We start from the raw sequence: 22699 nt of genomic DNA, 5'->3' as shown, positions 1-22699 counted from the left end.
AAACCTAGCCAGATGGGCGGGGTATAAATAATAAATTATTATTATTATATAAGAGCATAAGAAGTGCCTGCTGGATCAGGCCAACGGTCCAGCATCCTGCTCTCACAGTGGTGAACCAGATGCCTATGGGAAGCATGCAAACACCCCTCTGCCCATCTGCAACTCCCAGAAACTGGCATCCAGGGAGCTGCCTCTGACAATGAAGATGGAACAAGTCACCCATGACTAGTAAGAGTGTTTGTACACAGTTGAAGGGAGAAGTAGCAGAGTGACCTCCGGAATGGTGCTAATATACAAAAATCTCCTGCAATAAAAGGCAGAGAAAATGCATTCCAAGCCAACATTAAAATTTCACGCACCGTGACAAAACATGGAATGTAGATTTTAAAAAGCCAAGGAGCAAGTTAGCTAAGCTCCAGACTCTTTTAAACCCAGCATTATTTTGCAACAGACGACCAAAAAAAGATGTTGTCATGTCCAAAGGTTTATTTGCCCCAGATGGTTTCATACAGTCCTGCAGAGATCTTTGTCCTCACACCCTAAAACACAAAGCGACCATTGAAAATTCCGGCACATGAGACTGTGTGTTAACAGCATTAAACAAAGGAGTAGGTGGCACAGAGAAGAACAAAAGAAGCATTCTTCCTACTGAAAGAGCAGACAAAACAAGGCACTTCCAGCAAATAACTGCTGAGCAGAATGTTTCTGAAGATTCCATAAAGCTGACACACTATTATAACATCTGTAACAAGCAAAATACAAAAAGGCACTACTGTACAAACCAATTGCACCTTCCCTCAGTCCAAAGGTGGAACAAAAAGCACAAAAAACACAGAGCCAATAAACTTGGCACAATATTTTCTTTGTTATAAAGTGCATTATTAGGTTCAACACAAATTTTAAAACGAGAGTGAAGCTTATAGTGTGTTCCTGGGTGTACAATATTTTATAAACACACACAAACATAAACTGCAATTAGATTTAGTTATTTAACTGTGCAGAAGTATGGCTTTAATGACTCAAATATCTGTTTATAATATGCATACTTTAAACAGAGCAATTATGCATTAGCAACAAAAGAAAGAGGTAGTGTTCTTTATATAAGGCAAATTTGTTGATTCGGTGATTATGTGGCTGAGTGGCAAAAGTGTAAGGAGATTTAAAGAAAAACAGTTGAAAGACAGCTTTTATATTGTTTTCAAGTGCAGGTGAATGCCCACAGTGTGATATTTCTTTCCGCATTATGAAAACAAATAACATTCCCGTTACTGAAAGGTTTAATTTTGGTACTGCAAGCTTTCCTAGATCATTGCATTATAATTTACATATCACTTATTTACATTTATGACTTTAAAAACCACAAGAAATCATATACATTTTCCAAGTCCATATGGCAGAATTATATTTCCCAGAGCAGAAGTTACATGCCTATATAAAGAATCTGAAAATCCAAATACCAAAAAGCTGTCCATACAAAATGTGAAATATTAATAGCAAGCATGTGATATACAACATGCTACATGATCGGTATATCTACATGTGTGGTATTTATCCTTTATATATGGGTACATATAACTTATATACATCACTTAGGATTCCAACGTGACCTGCCTTTAACCAGAGCTTTTTTATATGTTAATATATATCTCTCATAAGGCTAGATAAAGGCTGAGACAAAGCAGCACTTATATCCTTCCTATGCCATAGGTTTCTCTAGATTGGTTTATGTAAACATTCAAGCTTCTGCCATCTCAGCTTCTGCTTGACAGCTACTATATACTTCTGTTCAATGCAATCCAGACATTGACTTTTTTACACTACTGTAAAGGCAGCTGGTAGCATTTACATCTCTTCATCGGTGGTATACGCTACCTCAGCAACTTCGATTTCTGGCACGTGATTTTCAGCCAATGAACCGCTCCAAGATGTTGCCCGATTCTCTTTCTCAGAACTGTAGAGACAGATCAATATGTTTGACACACTTTTTTTTGGGGGGGGGGATCATTTCATATCTATCTCACGATTCTGATCAGCACACTTGGAAAACTAATCTCTTTTACTAAGAGTTTATAGAGGTAGACCCTTGCCCCGCAAAATCTGCTAAGCCAGGTTGCTGGTTTTGTGTTTTATGCTGTTTTCCCCATTATTTACATTATTAGTCATGGATACGTAGACCTCTGGGTTAAGGTGGATCACAGATACATGCCTATCAGATCATTTCATGTTCAACCAGCATTATCCATGTGCAGCTTCTTCAGCATACCTCCTACTGAAGAGGTACGGCCCTCAACTATTATCCTTTTAACCTCAGTTTGGGGCAAGGACTTTTTGAAGGGGAAAAAAAGGCAGGAAACCACAAGTAACATAAATATATTTAATATGTGTGAATTGCATTTGGAATGTGAATGGCACTTCTACAACAACGTATCGCAGGAGACTGTAGAAGTGAAAGGCTTTTCAGAAAATAACCTTAAATAAAACATAGAGAATTTTAGACTGTACCTGTTGTCTTCTTCCAGGGCTCCTTGATCTGCCTCTATTGCAGAGGATTCCACTTCTCCACTGCACTCACTCTCTTGTCCTGACAACTTACGAGACTTCACTTTTCCTAAATTTAAATCCCTGTGTAACGAATTCAAGATACAGCTGATTGGATCCAGAATATCACTTTCACAAATGTAAGGAGACTTTCTATTTATAGAAAGAAGAGAATACACAATCCCCCCCCCCCCCGTGTTTTCTAGGATGATAAGGGGAAAAGGAGGAATTGGTGAAAATTCCCCCGTCTGCTTCTTCAAATGTAATTGTAGCTCCTGCTAAATGTTAGTTTAGATCCAATCCAATATAGTTAAGCTAGGAAATAATGAAAAAGCACCTAAGCAGAACTTCTTTTAGAAGACTTTTCTACACATAATTATATTTCCATTCCTTTATTAGGTTTAAGACATAATATTGAAATGACACTGATACTAATTAGCAAAGAACTTTCATTACAAATTGTATCTATTTTGTATTGATGCTTCAGCATACTGTTTATCCATTATGCACTGAAAATCTAATTATATTAGATGTTGGAAAAGTAAGTATTTTAGATACTAGACTACTAAACAGAATGCTCATCTACAAAATATTTTGGAAAGTACAGTATTTTGTTTGCTATGCATTTGGACAGCTCTTAAGGTTTCATAATCAGATTGCATAGTGGTTCTTGAGATGAAGGAGCAGTTTTTTCTCTCTGTTTGGGTAAGATTGGACGGTCCTTTGAATCAAGATGGCGAACCTTTCAAAACTGCACTGAACCTTTCAAAATGGCACCAATTTTAACTCTGCATTCATTCCCACCCTCCTTAGAATTCCCGGGCAATGTCAGGTACAAGGCCGCTAGTAAGCAATAACTATAAAATTAGCAGCATCATTTATTTCACCAGATTTCAGGTTCATACTGACAGTAAAATAGAAGTCCTCATCCTCAGGAAACTTTACAAAGGATTTCCTCTTTGTGAGATTGCTACTTGGAAACTGCTCTCCCTCCCATCATTCCTATCCAAAGAAATACGTAGTTAAACTGACTTGCTATATGTGGCCTGCACCAACCTCAATTGTGTCAGAAAGGCTCACATACATGTTAAAGTGTTTTACTTCACACAAGACTTTTTATTTCCTTTTTAAACTGAAGTTTAAAATTATGCAAGAGTTACTCTGGGGGTTATCTCCTGTCTTTCAGGAGAGAATTGAGGGTATAATAATAATAATAATTTTTTATTTACACCCCGCCCTCCCCGGCCAGAGCCAGGCTCAGGGTGGCTAACACCAGTAAAATTACAATAAAAACATAATGGGGGGGGGAGAGACCAATTTAAAATACGGGTTAAAATACAATTTAAAATGCAGCCTCATTTTAATAGTAGCCCATAGATCAAAACCATAAGGGGAGGGACGCATAAGGGTCAGACTGAGTCCAAACCAAAGGCCAGGTGGAACAGCTCTGTCTTGCAGGCCCTGCGGAAAGATGTCAAGTCCCACAGGGCCCTAATCTTTTGTGACAGAGCGTTCCACCAAGTCGGGGCCAGTACTGAAAAGGCCCTGGCCCTAGTTGAGACCAATCTAACCATCTTGCAACTTAGGACCTCCAAAGTGTTCTCATTTGTGGACCTTAAGTTCCTCCCGGAGCAAAGCAGGAGAGGCGGTCCCGTAGGGACATGGGTCCTAGGCCGCATAGGGCTTTAAAGGTCAAAACCAGCATTTAAACCTGACCCTGTACTCCACCGAGAGCCAGTGCAGTATGGTTGCAACAAAAAAAAGTTTTCAGAAATGCATGAATAAGTGCTCAATGTTTTGGGATTAATTTTTAAATTGCACTCTAGTTTCAAGAATTTTCTGTCCTCTTACCCCAATTGTTTCTCTATGGCGTCTATGTACACTTCTTTTTCATTTAGCATTTTTTTCAGAGCTTCCACCTCTTTTTGCTTTTCAGCAAGTTCCTTTTGCAGACGGTAGTTTGTTTCTTCTAGGGTCTCGCAGAAAGCCTAGAAGAAAAAGTAAACGATTTTTTTGAAGGCAATAGTTTTGTGTGAGAAATGCAAAGACTTGAGACTGATGATGTTCCCCTACTGCAATAGTTTTAATTTTTAATATGCATAAAAGCACACTACCTCAATTTTATTTCATTGCACTGAACATTTTTATGTGGCAGTAATGAGGACAAACTGTATCAGTCTGTTATTTTTTATGCAAGGAAAAAACAAAACAAAAACTAACCTCATGGTATACAACTAGACAATGGCTCACAAAGGGACCGTCCTAACCCACATTTCAAAATATTTTCAGAATGACAAGCTGTGACCAACCATGCAGCTGAGAATATCTGCATGACCAGCCACCACAGCTCTGCAGACATGCATCCTGTAGCAACTTTACTATTCATTGCACTGACACATTAAAACAGAACTAGGAAAATGTAAGGGAACTACTATGCCATAACAGAAAAAGCATTGCATCTATTGCAGAATCTTATAGTAACAGCATAATCATGATGAAACACAAAATAACACATATTGGTTTGAATGTGGCTACTGAGAAAGTCCATCAAAAGTTGACATTTTCTGCTAAAGCTGGATAAAAAAGCATAGGTGAAGCTCACTGTAATTACTTGAGATTACATCTTGGCACACATGATGCTGTCTTGTTGCCACGCCACATTAATTCTACAAATCCCCTCATGGGGCTCAGAAGGTCAACTAGAGATTTTCCCCGCAGTCCCTTGTGACATAGATAAACATTGCAACTACTGTGGAGCCCCCTCCCCATCAAAGACGTTATCTGATTTTAAAAGATTTTATTGCAGAACTTAAGATCCCAAGACTAAACTGCAGCAAAGAGATCAGTATGGTTGCAGTAAGAACACCCACTCCTAAATACACTTATTTGGAAGTAAATTCCACTGATTTTAATGGGATTTATGTCTCAGTAAGTGTGTTTAGGATTAAGCCCAATTGGGTTTTTGAGGTAGGAGCTTTTGTAGACATGAGTCCAATGAAAGAGGAAGTTGTCTTCAAAAGCTCATGAGCCACTAAGCTAGTTCATCTCCAAGGTGCCACACAGGTCCAATGATACCTTGCCGAGTTTCTAAGGTTAAGTTACGGTACCTGAAAAGCAAACATCCTGCAAAATTGTTAATTGATATTTTGTAGAACCCTGACTGATGTCGCAAGGAGTCATTCAAAGTTACTTCCCTTTCTTTAAATGGAACCACTTCTCCAATCTCTAAAAGTGTGTGTGTTTAAAACAGGGTAAAGGAAAAATTAAACCAACATACATGCCGCATTTTAACATTTTTTGGGGTGAAATGCTAATAGCTTGCTAGAGGAAATAATGTTTGATTCAGTGCTTGGGTACATTGCACATGCTATTGAGACTGTCTCTATAAGAAGTGGATATATTTTTCTTCTTCTATATTTTTGATAGATATAAGATGCTCTGTAGCTGTGAGCTCTCCTTTACCAACAAAACCACTTGATGCAGAAAATCACAAAGCATGGACTGAGGGCTTACAATTTTTTTCTCTTTAAGAGAAAGTCTGCAATTAACGTTAAGAAGTTTGCATTTCATAATTTGTCGCTAACTTCACTAGCAAAACAGCCTATTATGTAATTTGGCAGTGATCCTCATTTGGTTGTGTAGCACATTCAGTTAACCAGGCATCCACCAGGGGATGGTACAGATATAATGCTGCCAATCCCTTAAACTATGGGACAGTTCTGAAGGGACCTGCCATTTACTAGAGCCAAAATTAACAAGAATTAAAATACATCAATGGCATTATACTTTGACTGAAACCAAGTTAAAATAGTTAAAGTTGTCCTCTAAAAAGCCAAATTCAACACACACACACACACACACACACACACAATCTGTATATATTTTGGAATGCTAACAACATTCCAAATGTTTTAACTTAAAAGTAATTTTACCAAGTATTTGAACTGGACATATTAACATAATGTGTTAAGCTGGTTCATATCTGCTAGATGTGAGCCAAAAAAGTCTCTTTCTTTGTTCTTCTGCATGCATTCAGCAAATGGTATTATTCTAATTCAGAAAGACTTTTGGATGGGTTCTGCAATATCTGAAAAATCAGATGCCCAAGGAAAACAAATAAAAAGAATCACATACAATCCGAACAAAAGATCCTATTTCAGGTAGGAGGAAATAGCAGTGAGACTGAGCAGTGTAACTGATAAATCATGAAGATACACATATTAAAAATATGTGAGAAAATACTTTATGCTAAATATAATTAAACCAGTGAAGGAAAACCCTAAAGTATGATACATGCACAACTGATAAAGCAAAAGGATCAGATCGCAGAGGTAGATTTAAAACAATGCATCAAATATGAGTCATCAATAATTATATACCAGGCAGCAGAATAAAACAATATTCAACAGTCGGAGATTGAGAAAATCTGCAGGAAGAATATAGTCAAAAGAAACTTTAAAATTATTTCCTACAACTTCTGCATTCTTTAGGGATGTGGGTGGCGCTGTGGGTTAAACCACAGAGCCTAGGACTTGCCGATCAGAAGGTCGGCGGTTCGAATCCCCGTGACAGGGTGAGCTCCTGTTGCTCGGTCCCTGCTCCTGCCAACCTAGCAGTTCGAAAGCACGTCAAAGTGCAAGTAGATAAATAGGTACCGCTCTGGCGGGAAGGTAAATGGCGTTTCCAGGTGCTGCTCTGGTTCGCCAGAAGCGGCTTAGTCATGCTGGCCACATGACCCGGAAGCTGTACGCCGGCTCCCTCGGCCAATAAAGTGAGATGAGCGCCGCAGCCCCAGAGTCGGTCACGACTGGACCTAATGGTCAGGGGTCCCTTTACCTTTACCTTGCCTGCATTCTTTTCCCACCCTCACCTCCCCAGGCTTTCGTGATCTCTGCTCCATAACTGCCCTGTCTTTCTGCCTTTGGGCTGCTTGTTGTGTAAATGTACAGTCCATAGATTATTCATTCCATGCCTTTTTCTATGTGGCAGACATATATATTTTATGTCCGCCTCAAAGAGAACAGATGCTTCTCCTGTTATAAAGGTACCACATGACAAACATCATATTCAACAGGCCAGTTAAGAGTGTTTTATTCTAACAACAAAATAACTACTTTACACTTACCCTACTCTCTTCAAGGCTATCAAATGGTCCTGGTGGATCATCCAAACAAAGGAACTCCCTCACTGCAAGACTTTGAAATAATGAAAAGAAAGAAAGAAGTTGGTCTCCAAACAGAACAGCCTAAAGTCAGTGAGAAACAACACAAAACACAGTATTTCTCCGAAAATGAGCAAGTTTGTTTTTATTATAACCAACGTGTAATGTTTCAGTTAGCAGGTATAAATAAATGTTTTCCATACCATTTTCACCCTCCCCAGCAATGGATGCTTGTCTAGTATAAAATGAAATTGTTTAAAACAAAAGTCATTCAGGGTGAGGATTTTTTTAAAAGTTTAATTTATCCTGGATTTTAAAATCCAATTAACTCCCCAGTAAAAAGTAAAAAATAAATAAATCTGAATTAAAATACAGAATGACAACAGCCAGGAGTAAGGGAACCGCTAACTAATCCCATGTCCCAGTGGAGGCTTAGAATTTGCATTTCCCAAATAGCAGATTTCTCTATACTGTACTACATAAGCAAATTGCTTTTGAAACATGAAAACCTTGCTTTTCAAAACAAATGTAAGATAATAATAGTTGCTTTATGCATACCAAACAGGATCTCCCCCGCACTCAAACTGAAGATTAATAAAGATTGTCAATAAGCCTTCACCCAGGATTATCGCCTTATCTGTACACTAGACATAACTGTCTGCCTACTTGTTTGGGGTCAATAAAGACTGTTCAAAGGGGAGACGATAGAGAGGCTTGTATAAACTGAGCAAGAATGACTTGCACTGCTGTATTCTGGAAGATGGCTTCGATTTTTTCTCAAACCATGTCTAGCCTATGTAACTATTCCTAAACTGTCTCTTTTCCAGCGTACCTTTGACTAGCAGAAGTTTGTTTATTACGGTAAATTTGTACACTGCCCTTCTTTTGAGGATCACAGGGCAGTTCACAACATAAAAATACAAAATGAGAACACAAAACATATAACAACACAAAAACAAACCAAGTTGTATGCGTCAATTGTGTGGAAGCATCTCTTTTGAGAAGATTAAACTAAGGCTTCAACCAAACATGCAAACAAGTGTGCCTGCTGCTTTAAATACCATAAATATGGAGAACACTTCACATTGCAAATCATTTTTATGAAGGAATTCCTCTCACAGATTTGCCAGTTTACATATGCAAAGTTTGTTTGTTTGTTTGTTTTGAAGAAATCAACAACGAAGGACATTGAGCTGCTGGAAATTCTGGAGCAGCAGTCCACACAGGCTGGGACTAAAGAAGCTTGATATTATAAAACATGAAGAAAGCTTGTGGAAAACTGTTCTAACATCACATCTGTAGAATTTCCAGGTTCATCAGCGAGTTTGTAAGAGAGTGAGAATGTGTCTTTTCCTCTCATAACATCTATTCAGTCAAATGAACTGTCTAGAAAAAACAGGAACAATGCTTCTTTGCTTCATTTGACAGTTATATCACACCCTTTCCAAACAGTTTTATTTACAGTAGAGCTTCTCTTCATGGTTGAACTGCTGTTTTGAAAAGATGTGGAATGAGATCGCAAATGGCCATCCTCAGAACAGCTTATTATATGAAAGCATTGTTGCTTTCTCCAAGCTTGATTTCACTTGTTCTGTACCTCTTTTAGACCCCGTTACTGAGTTTAAGGAAAATTTTGGCAATATTAAGCTACAAAATGTGAAAAATACTACAAAATGTGTATCTTGTGACTAATGGTATAAAGCTTTTACGTGGAAGAATGATTATAAAAAACATATAACCACTGAATCCAAGCACTTAATAAGATAAATATCAGTTGGTTTTGGGTAGCCTTGGGTAGGCTTTTTTTTGCTATGATGCCTTTTGGCAGCTCTAGTAAACAAGTACTATATGTGGTTGCAGTTAAGAAACAAAGTTCTTTGTCCACTAGTGGAAAGGGGGGGGGGGAGAATTCAAGTGTAGGGTTTTGTTAAGTATATTCTCAACTGAGGTTGTAATAACCTAAAACTATACATTGATCTGTGGCCAGAGGCAGTACACCTTTCTGAATACCAGATGTTGGAGACAAAATGCAGTACAAAACAGAAGAGTGCTGCCTTAGTGCAATACTTGAGAGTTTATTAGAATCAGCTGATTGGCAGCTGTTGGAAACAGAATGCTGGTTATCTGTTAGATGCAGGCTGGAGCAAGTCATTTCTTATGCTCCTATGTGTGATTTCTATGTTTAGGATTGTGATGCAAAAGTTCATTCAAATGCATTTAGAACTTTAATGGAAGCAACAGCAATATTGGATTTCCTCTCCTCTTTCCAAACCATAATGCGGTGCATGTGGGGAAGGGAATTCCATCTTTAACTTACAGTTTTTGATTGAGCAAAGCTGTTTACACAGACTCAACTAAGCATTACTATTTTAGCTCTATTGCACTAAGATGGGCAATACTGATAGAAGCAGAAAGTATGCTTCTTCTACAGAAAGCTGCAACTAGAGCAGCAGAAAACACACATGCACACTTGCCTTTTATGAACAGCAGAGAACTGAATCCCTTTTTAGATTCTCCTCCAGGATAGGGTGGAGCCACAAATGACTCCGGCCCAGCCTGTCAGAAGAATAAGTAATCCAAGCATCTGTTTTACAGGTTTAACACCTTTCTCCAGTTTCCACAATATGCAAAAAGAAATACTCATGAGCAAATAAAAGGGAAAATACAGCTTGCACAATGTGTATTTCTGATATTCATTGTGAACTTATATCCCTATTAAAAATCATTCCAATGAGGATGTTACTTTAGGATGCAGTTTTACTGTACTCTTATTCATGGCGTTATAAAGTGAAGAATCTCACTAACAAAATCCTGTTTAATATTGGGGCAAGAGAACTGGTTCACAGAGTCTTGAACGAGTGTCGCTACTTTGCATGTCAGGAAGAAACCATTAATGAGAACATTGATTCTGGCATAAGAAGCCCAAGACATCTTGAAAGAATTTGGAAAACTCTACATACTAGTCTATTAGCAATGAAGTGCAGAAGTTAGAAGCAACAGAAAAAGATGAGTTTATTTGTTGCGTCTCAGGACATTTTAGGTTGCATTTTTTTAATATAAAAATAAAATCACACACAAACATAATTGCATCAACACTATGCAGTACAAGCTCTTAGCTGAACACTGGGTCTACAACCTATTGTGGAGGAGTTCTATATGGTTGTTGCTGTCACAGCTGCAGCACAGAAGGCTACAATTTCTTTGAGAGACTCCCAACATGCTATCAGATGGCACAAACCTCTAGTCTAAAGGACAAAAGTTCAAGAAGTTCATATATAACAGAGTTGATAGGAACTGAAAGTACCTGCTAAGAGGCACTTCTGTCACTACTTTTCAGCTGTTATATTGAAGCAGAAGTAGCTAACCTGTGCTCTTAAGATTATGCTCACACCCTATCAGCACTAACCATTGGCAACAACTGGAGAACAACTGCTTAGCCACTCCTGTACTGAAATGTTCAACAATAGTGGCAAAGACAAATTCCACCCCGACCAATTTCTGATCCATTGAGAAATTGTCACGACTTGCGGTCTAGCCCACCCAACCATTCAGGATTCTACTATAATTACCCATCCATAACCAGCCACCATTAACACAAACAAACACACTGAAATGGAACATTTCAGCTTCAAGGTTGGCATTTAGAATTCAATGTACTGCCAAATAGCACACTGCTCATAACATACGTGGTTCAAGATTGCATAAAACTAGAGATTCTATAATTAAAAACAACAACACATGGTTTCGATTGCAATGCCAAGCTCTAAAGCATTCATAAAAGAGTATCTTCAAAATCACCCATCTTAGAAAGCATATAACAAATACAGGCAGAATCAAAGGCATTCCATTCAAATCTACATTTTAGAGGGTTTTAAAAAAATCTTCTTCTTATATGTATTTTTAGAAACTGAAAAATAAAATTAACGGATAATCCCCATATTGTAACTCCACATGCTGAATACACAATGCCAAACAGCCAACAGCAGATTTTTTGTATATTTAAAGACTTTAACAACCACCTTCCAAATACATTGCTCTCACAGTGTGATGTATACGGATAATAAATAGAACATAATACTACATAAAACTAGAAAATTTAGACACAGTTAAAGTACATATCCTCAATTAAAGCACAGCAGACTAATCAAAAGTGAAATGAAATAAAAGCATCTCAAAAGTTATCTTAAGAGTTATGTATTTCTTGGGTGAGGCAATTCCACAAATGTGGAGCCGTTATTCATAAGGCCTTGTCTCTGATATCTGTCCATCTTATTGATCAGCCAGAGACCTGGGTTTCAGAATTTGGTCTCAAAGCTTGAGCTGTCTCATACAGGTGCAGGCAGTCCTTTAAATAACTTTGATTCACACCATTTAGGGCATGGGTAGGAAAGCTAAGGCCCAGGGGCTGGATCCGGCCCAATCGCCTTCTAAATCCAGCCCGGGATGGTCCGGGAATCATTGTGTTTTTACCTGAGTAAAATGTGTCCTTTTATTTAAAATGCATCTCTGGGTTATTTGTGGGGCCTGCCTGGTGTTTTTACATGAGTAGAATATGTCCTTTTATTTAAAATGCATCTCTGGGTTATTTGTGGGGCATAGGAACTCGCTCATTTTTTCTTCTTTTCAAAATATAGTCCGGCCCCCCACAAGGTCTGAGGTACAGTGAACTGGCCCCCTGCAGAAAAAGTTTGCGGACCCCAGATTTAGGGTATCTTCTTATCTACACAAATACATTCCTGACTTCCTTTGGCCCTTTCTCTGCATCCCAATTGTGGCAAATCCTGTAATTTAGACAGATTCCACCCTGCTAGCAGCTAGAATGTAGAAGTCTGAAATATTTTTTAAGACCTCTCAAAACTCCTTTTGCAATTTCCAGTCTTAAACACATTTGCCCTTTTGTAACCTAAAATAACGCAAGTTCCTACACTTTTACTAATTTTCAGTATCAACAGCTTATATATTGCTTAACTCTGTTGTCTCAGCAGTGCTGAGTAACAGTAAAGTTAAGTTAAAACTAATAACAAAACTTACTTAAAATGCCTAGTGAAGTAAAAAGGCCTCCACTAGGTGTAAGAAGTTCAAAAGGAGAAAGGCCTATTTCATCTCACCTGGGAGGAAGTTCTACAAAATTGGGTCCACAATGCTGAAAATGTGGCTGTGCTTTTGAGCCATGGACGGCAACTAACAGCTACTCCTGAAAGGGCTTCAGTGATTAGGCATGGATATATGGAATTAGGTGGTTGTTAAGATTTCCTGGACCACTGTTGTTAAAGTCCTTGTGAATTGATACAAGAATCCTGAACCTGGCCCAGAAACATATGTGCTGGTGTTAGTCTGGGGAGGGTTTCTTTATTCACAGAAAGCAATTTAATTATTCATTAGTCTAATTCTGGAAAAGCAGGAGTACAATTTAGAATAGTGGGCAGTAGAGCTCAAACCAAGTATTACCAAAAAAGAGCAACAGCTAAAGAGGGTCTTATTCTTTTGTTACCCTGTTAAAATAATCCAAGTGACAGAAGAAGGTGAGAATCACATACCAGTTAGCAATGTCTTTGTGAGCTACTAAATTCTGCAAGAATGCTTGGAGTCCCAGCTGTCTATCTTCCAGAAAATCAGGATTGTAATTATCCTTGAACCAGCGTTTTGGTGGTAGTGCCAATCGGAAACCAGGAAACATATCTTTGAGCTGAAAAAAGCAAACCAAGTAGATAGTAAGGAATTACACTTTCTGCATAGATTTAATATATCACTAAGGTGTGTCCCCCCCTTGCTTTTTATCTATTTCTGTCCCTTTGCCTCAGGTTAATGTGCAATGGGTTCTTTTGATGAGATTTTCTCAGCAAAGGGTGGCAGGTCAAGCTGGTTTGAAGAGTAGCAACAACATATCAAATGCAATACCAGTGCGCCAATACCTGAAAACAACCACTATCTATTAATTCACGTATAGTGAAAATTTGGTGCTTTTTCAAAAAAGCAAAAAATTGTGGAAATTTGAGCCATGCAAATTTCTTCTGTCTTCTGTAGTACAAACAAATGGCTAGTCAAGAAACACATTATGGGAATGCATCTTGTTAGAAGAAGGTTTACAACAATAGGCAGAGATATATGAATCTTAGCAAATTAGCCTTCTCTTGATTAAGCAAGGGGTAGCATTCAACATTAATGAACATGGAAGTTAGGCCTGTTCATTTTTAATGGGTGTACTCTGAGTAAAACTTAGTTGAGTGCCACCTAAGATTTTGCAGATCAAACCCGGGGGCGGGGGGGAGGAAGGTAACCAGAAAAAGTTAAAGGGCTTGCAGGTATTATTTTTGGGTGTCAAATATGCAGATCACCCTGTGATCTTCAGATGAAGGGTGGTATAATAATTCAATAAAAATGTAAATAAATATGGTGCTGGAATGTCTTTTCAAATACCATTTAACTTCTCAGTGAACTTACTAGTTCTATGGCAAAGCAATTGCTTGTTTTTCTCATTGTAACTTTTCAAAGTTGGAAGCAAAAATGTTAATCTGGTATATTAATAGCTGGAGATCAAGAATTATATACCTTGTCATTAAGCCTGGAGAAGTCTGTATACCTTCTAAAAACTACCCAGTTTTCCTCTGGATTTTTCTTTACAAGGATTTTGTAAACCTGTTAAATAAAAAAAAACTACTATAGCAGTTTCAATAAGTTGTGTGAGCATTTTAGTCATATTACACTATAATTACTAGGAAGCTGACATAACTATTCTTTCAGAAAGGAAGCAAGCGTTATCAAAGTTTGCCTATGTATATATACTAAAGTATAAAAAAATGAACAGGTATCTCATGCAAATATAGAACTGGTATTGTTTTACTGCTCCCAGGAGGAACCAGTTCATGGAATTTGGATTTTCTATTTTAAACTATTTTCACAAAAATAGTGTATTTCAACAAGATACCCTGATCCTACCTACACTGAGTCACTCATCCCAGCTCAGGAGGAACTGGGTAAGGGGGAGACTTGCCTCTGTTCCAAATTCCAGTTGCCTCAATCACATGACCTACCAATCGAGTGGAAGTTAGACTGGCAGAAAGGGTGGTGCAAGTCATACTGTTATAAAGTATTTTTTTCCCTCTGTCAGGCTTGGGCTGGCTCTGCTCCTGGATTGAGTTTGGAATGGGGTAATTTATGACATCCTAATTTATGCTGGGTTCCTATAGTTTGGCTTGCACTGTTAATCAGAATCAAGTCTCAAAGATCTGAATACAGTATTGCTTCCCAGTAAATTAAGGTTAGGATTAAAAATCTAATGCATATTCAAAGTATAACCAACAAAAGTATGGTACATTGCAATAATCTGCAATATTAATTCATGATGACTCAGATGAAAGGGAGAACTCGTTGGACTATACCCACCTATTTGGTATCTAAACTAATGGTGCCTGCATATGTCTTCTTCTCCTTTTGTGATTTCAGTGCAGTCCTATACATGTCCATCCAGGAGTGTCCCACTGAGTTCAATGGGTCTTACTTCCAAATAAGGAAGTATATAGGACTGCAGCCTAAATTACCATAAAAATTCCCTTTCTGTGGATGTTTGTTTTTTTAAAGTGTTGTTTACAAAGAACAACCACTTCAGAAACACAGCCTTGTTGAATCCAGCTCAGACTGCAAAAAGTAATTAACACCGCTTTATGTAATTCCAGCCATGCTGAAGCTACCCATGTGTATAAAGCTGAGCAAGGTTAAAATTTGCAGAACTGAAAGCATTTATTGTTTTTAGTAGCTCAACAGTGCTGGAATCAGCAACTTTTATACAAGTACAGATGGCTTAATTAATTAATTAATTTCAAGTATTTATATTCCACTTTTCAATAGAAAAGATCATAAAGCAGTTTAGCAGCTTATAAACAACCAACCAACAATAATGGTAAAACAATAGAAATACTGTATGGAAATTATCAGAACCCATAAATTATACAATATATAAAACATCAAACCCTGTGACACAGAATTCCACTCACTCAATACACTTACACCTGCTCAACTTCTATGTCTGCTCACACACCTGTACCTCAATCCATCTACTACACCTGCACACATTCACCCACACTCACACACCACAACTGCAGATGCCAGTAATCCCGAGTGCATACACAAAGGCCAGATCACAACACTGGTAGCCGGATACTATGAGGCAGTCATTGTCCAGAATATGTGTCAAAAACAAGATAGGAATGGTGGTGGGGAATCAAATAGTATGGAAATGGCATCTAGCAGGCAATTCAAGAGCCATTTCAGAAAGCCAGTGAAGAGTCCCATACTTACTGTGCAGCGTGATTAGTATTTTTAAAGGATTCTGTGAATCTTTAAATGATGTGTTACTAGTCAAAATTCCTGAAGAAAAAAGCACAACTTACAGTGAATTTTGCCCTCTCTTCCATCACCTCATAACCTAGTATCGTAGGCGTAGCAGGCCGATCTTCCCAGCTCCCAGAGTTTATGTTTTGCTCACTATCTTCCGATGGTTGAGTGCAATATTCCATAGATGTGTTCGTACCTATAAATTTAGTCCTAACAAGCGGACTATTGCAAGGAGATGAAGTGGCACCAATTGCATCAGGGACACTCCTCTTTTTAAAACTACTGATAGAAGATTCCTCTAGCTGTGCTTTTGAAGAATCTGAACATGTTGAAATGCTCCCAAGAGATGATCTTCTTTGGTTTCTATTCGTGGTAAAACTAGTAGAACTTCCTATAGGTATTGGAACAGGAACATATGGAGTAGCCATCCTTCATTAGCAACTGTAAGAAAGCTTATACTTCTTGACTGTAGAATTTATGGAACTCTCATTCGCGTTCCCTTCCGTTATCTGGAAATAAGAGAAAGTAGGTTTTCAAACAAACAAAACTGTTTATAGAGACATTATCATAACCTTATTTAAAACATGGAGATTCCCCTCAATGTCTGTATTAAGCAACAACAGAGTATGAATGGCTTTATAAAGAAATGAAAACAGGAAAATAATTTCACACAATCAGAACGTAACTTAGGGTTGCTAGATGTCACAAAGTCTTACAAAATGCTTCAGTAAATTCTCACACCCTAGGATGCTGACCTAATCCTGCCTGGTACATCCTTCTTAACTATGAGGTCATCTTCTGCTTCATCCAGTTCAAATTATTTTAAATTCCTGCTACTGTCCTCATTTTTCACATGGTCTAGTCCTTCCCCTGTCCACCCCCTAATATTCTTAAGAGGGTCTCTTCTGCAGTCTTCAGAGAGTAGCTGGAAGTGGGGAGGCACTCTGCAGTTTGAATCTGAAATTTTAGATGCACTAACAAAATTCCCTGTCACAAAATGCACCTAGAACAATGGGAGCTTTGAACACTGACTAGCATATGCAGAAAGCAAAATCATCCAGCATAGATATTTTGATAAGATGCTGAGTAAAGCGGAAGTGTGTTCATTTTAAATGAGCTGGCTATCTGATGTATTATTTAATATAGTTCTACCACATTTCACTGCAAGACTCATTCCATCCAATGAAAACAGAAAACAAATGAACCTGAGTTTCTGAAGAATAGTTTAACATTTTAATTTTATCCACACTTTTAGTTTCATGCTTTTGGGGAAAGCAGAAGTTGTATAATTAGACAGTATGATTAGCAAACGTAAAGAAGAATAATCAGCCAAACTGATGTTCTTCTCCAAAGTGATTATCTCCTCACAATGATACTACAGAGACTGGATTCCAGGATCTCTGAATCATCAAATGATATTCAACAGCATAAATTATATCAACCAAAATTCCCACTTAAAACTAGAAACACCTGTAATCCAACTACTGCATGGACTCACAAGCCAAATAATTTGAAGGTTCACTTTTATAGTTTTTCCAACTCAAGGACCGTATTGACTTAACTGCAGGAAGTAACCTCCTTTATATTTTTTTTTGTTACATTAATTAGTTGCTTTTTCTTGCCAAAGGCAATTCAAAGTAACTTATGGGCAAATGAGCAAACAAACAAAACCCCAATAGATACATTTAAACCAAACCAAACCAACTTTAAAATAATACATTAAAATACATTTCAAACACCTACAAAAGGCCAGACAGAGGTCAAAGTACTGGTTAAAGAGGAAAGTTTTTGCCTGGCGCCTAAAATCTATATTGATGGCACCAGGTAAGCCTCCTTAGGGAGAGCATTCCACAAATGGGGAGCCACCACTGAAAAGGCCTGTTCTTGTGTTGCCACATGAAGAAGGGCCTCAGATGATGATTGCAGGGTTTGGATTGGTTCATATGGGGAGAGGTGGTCCTTATGGCATTGAGGTCCTGTGCCACATCAGGCTTTATAGGTCAAAACCAGCACTTTGAATTGGGTCCGGAAACTAACTGGCAGCCAATGCAGCCAGGTCAGGATTGGTATTATATGTTCAAACTGTTTTGCCCCAGTAAGCAACCTGGCCACTGAATTTTGCACCAGCTGAAGTTTCTGAACCATCTTCAAAAGCAGCCCCCAGTATGATGCATTGCAGTAATCTAACCTAAAGGCTACCAGAGCATAGACAGCAGAAGTTTGGCTATCCTTGTCCAGACAGAAGCATAGCTGAGCCACCAGCTGAAGCTGATGGAAGACACTCCATGCCATTGAGACAACTTCAGCCTCAAGCAACAGCAATGGATTCAGAAGTATCCCCAAGCTATATACCTGCTCCTTCACAGGAAGTGTAACACCATCAAGAGCAGTCGTACCTCGTTTTGTGGCCGGGATCCATTCTGGAGCCCCGGCCGCTAGCCGAAAAGGACGCAGGGCAAGGTGCCGTGTCTGCGCATGCGCACGGAGCGGTTTGCGCTTCTGTGCATAGCATGATTTAGCGCTTCTGCACATGCACAAGCAGCAAACCCGGAAGTAACCAGTTCTGGTACTTCCGGGTTTGCCGTGGATGTTCGCCGGAATGGACGCTAGACAAGGCGGACGCTCGCGGAGGTATTACTGCATTTCAACCTAGTTATCTATTTTTAACTCATTCTCTCTCAGCTATGCTTTCTCTTTTCACCACCACTTTAGTGTAGAGATTAATATGGAAGCAATTCACTGTTGAAACTGTAGTAACTCAGTAATAGCAAGCAGGAAAAGGTGCACTCTGCACCTGACAACCCACTGCAGTGTAGTTGCTGCTCCTTACTGGCAGGGAGAGGGAATGTTGGCACTGTGGGGCACATCAGAAGGAGCATCAGAGTGACTCCACCAGTTCACTTTCACAATGCTGATGCCCCAGTCAACTTGCCTCCTCCTTCCCTGGAAGCAGCGCTGACTCCATTACAGGGATGTCTTGCGCACAGTGCTTCCCTTTGGCGAATACTGAGATCCACCTACAGCCATTTACTCCCACACTAATTTCTGCAGCAAAGTACTTTACTCCCTATTGAAACAGCCATAGGAAAGAACAGGGCAGAAGGAGGTATTGCAGTTCCTCTTTGATTTGTTCACATTCTGGAAAGGCATGTAAAGACTATCCCACAGTACAAATTCCTTGCTGTGAGGGAGTATTATGGATGATGATACTTAGCTCAACTATTCCTGCCCAGAAGAAAAGAGTTATACTCTGTGTGGTTTACATCTGACAACAGTATTTCTACTGTACAGTAGAAATTGTTTTTAAAAACACAATGCTAGCAGCCTGTCCAACAGTAATTCTAGCACTAGGCTACCAGTCCTGATGCACCCAGATCAACAGCAATGGTTACTAAGATCTGCAGGTGAAATCCTTCTTGTGGTTCTGTTATTATGGGGCGCCTGCAGTGGGGGATGACAGAGCCTTCTCCATGGTGGCCCCTCAGTTATGGACTTCCATCCCCCTTGATATAAGGCAGACACCATCCCTGTATTTCGGCATTGCCTAAAACATACCTTTTTGCCACAGCTTTTGTGGAAAGTTTAGGGTAGTATTTCATTGGCTATTTAGTAATATTTCCAAGTATTATTAACTCTTGTGTTTCAGTTGTGGTTATAAATGAATGAAGCATAAGTAGTGACATAAGCTTTCATGGACAAAAATTCCATTTCATTTGATCCATGAAGTGTTAACCTAGACTGGCAACTATAAAGAACTATAAAGAAAAGAAAGATAAACCCTGCATAGGGCAAAAGGCCAATGAAAATCAAGAGACCGTCTGTTTGTTAGATTTATATCCCGCCCTTCAACCTGGTGAAGGGCAGGGAGCAACCCTAACAAGCAAATAAGCCAAATCATTACTCGAGATGTTTACTAGTTTTTGCCTATTCAGCTGTCAGTCCCGTGCATCTGAGGAGGCTCCAAAGACCACAAAATTGTAGACCACAATAAAGCCCTTTCGAGGCGCCACAAAACTCTCTCGCTCCCCCTCTTACTTTGGCTGTGGCCATTAGTTATTACTGGGGCGCTGAAGCCGATTCCTCGAACCGCAGGGAGCAGCAGCCTGCAAACTATTAGCGAGCGAAGGAAGGAAGATTTACGAGGGAAGATTTGTGAGCAACACTCTCCCAGGCCCACCTTCGTTTCCTCGGGGTGCAGTCGACGTGTGAGCCCCTCACCCTCCACCAGGGGCTCGGGACCACCGTCCCCTCCGCGCCACAGCTCAGCCGGTGGAGAAGGAGACTCGCGCTCTCAGGGTCGCGGGTTCGAGTCCCGCGCTGAGCGAAAGATCCCTGCACCGCAAGGGGCTGGACTAGATGACCCTCGCGACCCCTTCGCACTCGACGATCTTCGGTCTGGGCATTTACTCACGCGACGCCTCCTGCCCTTTGCCGGCCGCCCCGGCCCCTGGTCCTCCTTCCCCCGCACTCCGCTTGGCCAGGCGAGGCCAAGGCGCTACAAGGACGCGCTCGCGGCAAAGACTACCTGTTGCGCGCCGGAGACACCCTCGCCGGCCGCCCCTGCGGAGTCCCAAGAGGTACGAGCAGCCACAAGCCGCCGCCACGGTTCCTCAGCCCGTCTCCGACTACAGCTCCCGGGGTGCACCGCGGCCAGACCTGCTCTGCCCCCTCCGCGGACAAAACACCGCCGCTTGGAAGAGGGGAAAAACAAAACTTCAAGTCCCGACAAGCAACGCGGTCAAGCGCGCGACCCGTGAATCGGCGTATTCTGGAAAAGCTGGCTGACAACATTCCACCTTCCTTCCGCCACCTGTTCCCGCATAGCCTGCTGGGATTTGTAGTTCGGTGGGGGGGAGAGAGGTGTTGTGCTACTTCAGGAACAGGTGGCGAGAAAAGACTCGCTGCGCAGACCAGACTGGCCTAATGCGGTGTGTTTAACCAAGGGAAGCAGATCCGGCTTTAAAGTTCGCGCGGTTGGCAGCTGTACCCTAAATTCACTTGTCCGCTGGGGAATGCAAGGAAAAGTGTCGCGTCTCCATGTTTTCCTGCCTGCCAATCAACTGCCGCCCCCGCAAAAACAAACAAACAAACAAACAAACAAACCAATCCTCGTGATATTTACTTAAAGTTTCCCGACTGCAATCCTGAATGCACTTACCTGGGCGCGAGTTCCATTGATCCCCAATGGGGCTTAGTTCTGCGTAGGCAAGTACAGGATTACACTGTCATGCTTGGTTTTTTTGGTTTTTTTTAAACTACCTAGGTTCGTTTTAAGCCCACCCCTTTAAAAAATAAATAAACCAAGAAGCTAGAAAACAAATGGATTTGTTTAATAGTGGTGCCCGCTCATAACTTATGCGAAAACTGAAAATTCCCTTTGCAGCCTGAGCTTCATTTCGATGAGAGAACAGAGTACTGAAGGTATCTGGTGCTTTTGTAGTATTTTCTGTATTAAGTTTAATAATAATAATAATAATAATAATAATAATAATAATAATAAATTTATACCCAGCCCATTTGGCTGGGTTTCCCCAGCCACTCTGGGCAGCTCCGAACAGAATATTAAAAACACACTAAAACATTTAACGTTAAAAACTTCCCTAAACAGGGTTGCCTTCAGATGTCTTCTAAAAGTCAGTTGTTTATTTCCTTGACATCTGATGGGAGGGTGTTTCACAGGGCGGGTCCCACTACTGAGAAGGCCCTCTGCCTGGTAAATAATATATTTAAATAATATATATGCATGCAGCAGGTTCCCATAAATCAGAAGCTTTGGTGCTTTGTCCTAGGCTGTTGGCCATGCCCACTGGGATTGCTGGGAGATGTAGTTCAGCAACTTCTGGAGGACCAAAGGTTCCTCATACCTGCCAGGGAGGGAGCCACTCCACCCTAAGATACTTCGTCTTCAGACAACTCACGGTGCTCTCTCAGTCTTTGGTGTCTCCAAAAGTGAGACTGCCTTACTTTTTTCTTTCCCCCCTCCTGCCACCTCTCCCTCCCTGAAATGTGATTTCAGAACTTACTCTTGAACTGAATTTCCTAATTGCCTATTCAGGGAACTGTGCAGTTTGTGCCTGCAGTTCTTTATACACATCCTTGGGATCTTTCAGAGGCCTTCCCTGGCATCCATAATGTCTTTTTGCCACTAAACCCACTGAAATTTGGCTTCAAGAAGCATTGTGTTGTAGCCAGTAGAATAGAGTGTGGTGTGTGTGTCATGCCCACAAGTGTTTCTCTGGTTCGCACACATGCCCACAGGCTTCAAAAGTTTGGTAACCCCTAAGTATATTTCCAACCAGGCATGTAAGGGTTGCACTGTAAGAAACCTAGCTCTTAGTATTCTTTTGCTAGGTCATTGGCACTCATTCCCATCTGGGGAATCTGGGGAACTGGGTTCGCGTCTCCGCGTCTCCGCTCCTCCACATGCAGCTGCTGAGTGACCTTGGGCCAGTCACACTTCTTTGAAGTCTCTCAGCCCCACTCACCTCACAGAGTGTTTGTTGTGGGGGAGGAAGGGAAAGGAGAATGTTAGCCGCTTTGAGACTCCTTAAAGGGAGTGAAAGGCGGGATATCAAATCCAAACTCTTCTTCTTCTTCTTCTTCTTCTTCTTCTTCTTCTTCCCAGCAGTCAAGCTGGCACAACTCATAAAGCTATATCTTTTCCTGTTC

General features: G+C 40.2%; 1 protein-coding gene across 2 annotated transcripts; it reads right to left on the bottom strand.

The window, feature by feature from the left end:
* Positions 1-468: 468 nt before the first annotated feature.
* On the bottom strand, positions 469-20717 carry SNX16 (sorting nexin 16). 2 transcript variants are annotated; one of them, XM_081013572.1, is made up of 8 exons: positions 20556-20717; positions 16087-16539; positions 14249-14335; positions 13237-13385; positions 7664-7733; positions 4390-4526; positions 2503-2622; positions 469-1951 (listed from the first exon to the last, which is right to left on the bottom strand). In XM_081013572.1, exons 2-8 carry the CDS (start codon positions 16456-16458, stop codon positions 1843-1845), a joined length of 1044 nt encoding a protein of 347 aa, XP_080869698.1. In that variant the 5' UTR covers positions 16459-16539; positions 20556-20717; the 3' UTR covers positions 469-1842. The 2 variants fall into 2 exon arrangements, with proteins under 2 accessions (XP_080869698.1, XP_080869699.1); XM_081013573.1 differs by lacking the exon at positions 20556-20717 and adding an exon at positions 20208-20533.
* Positions 20718-22699: the final 1982 nt, after the last annotated feature.

This window comes from Podarcis pityusensis, assembly GCF_964106645.2.
Source record: "Podarcis pityusensis genome assembly, chromosome: 7".
In the NCBI taxonomy this organism is placed as follows: domain Eukaryota; kingdom Metazoa; phylum Chordata; class Lepidosauria; order Squamata; family Lacertidae; genus Podarcis; species Podarcis pityusensis.
The sequence above is the reverse complement of the archived record's forward strand: the minus strand, read 5'-3'. Positions and strand labels throughout refer to the sequence as shown.

What these genes read in the sequence shown, in the direction of transcription:
- SNX16 (XM_081013572.1), bottom strand. Translation starts at nt 16,458, where the DNA reads ATGGCTACTCCATATGTTCCTGTTCCAATACCTATAGGAAGTTCTACT. An exon ending in ATAGCCTTGAAGAGAGTAGG is followed by an intron (nt 4,527 to 7,663) that starts GTAAGTGTAAAG and finishes TTTTTCTTCTAG; the next exon opens with GCTTTCTGCGAGACCCTAGA. An exon ending in GCCATAGAGAAACAATTGGG is followed by an intron (nt 2,623 to 4,389) that starts GTAAGAGGACAG and finishes TTCGTTACACAG; the next exon opens with GGATTTAAATTTAGGAAAAG.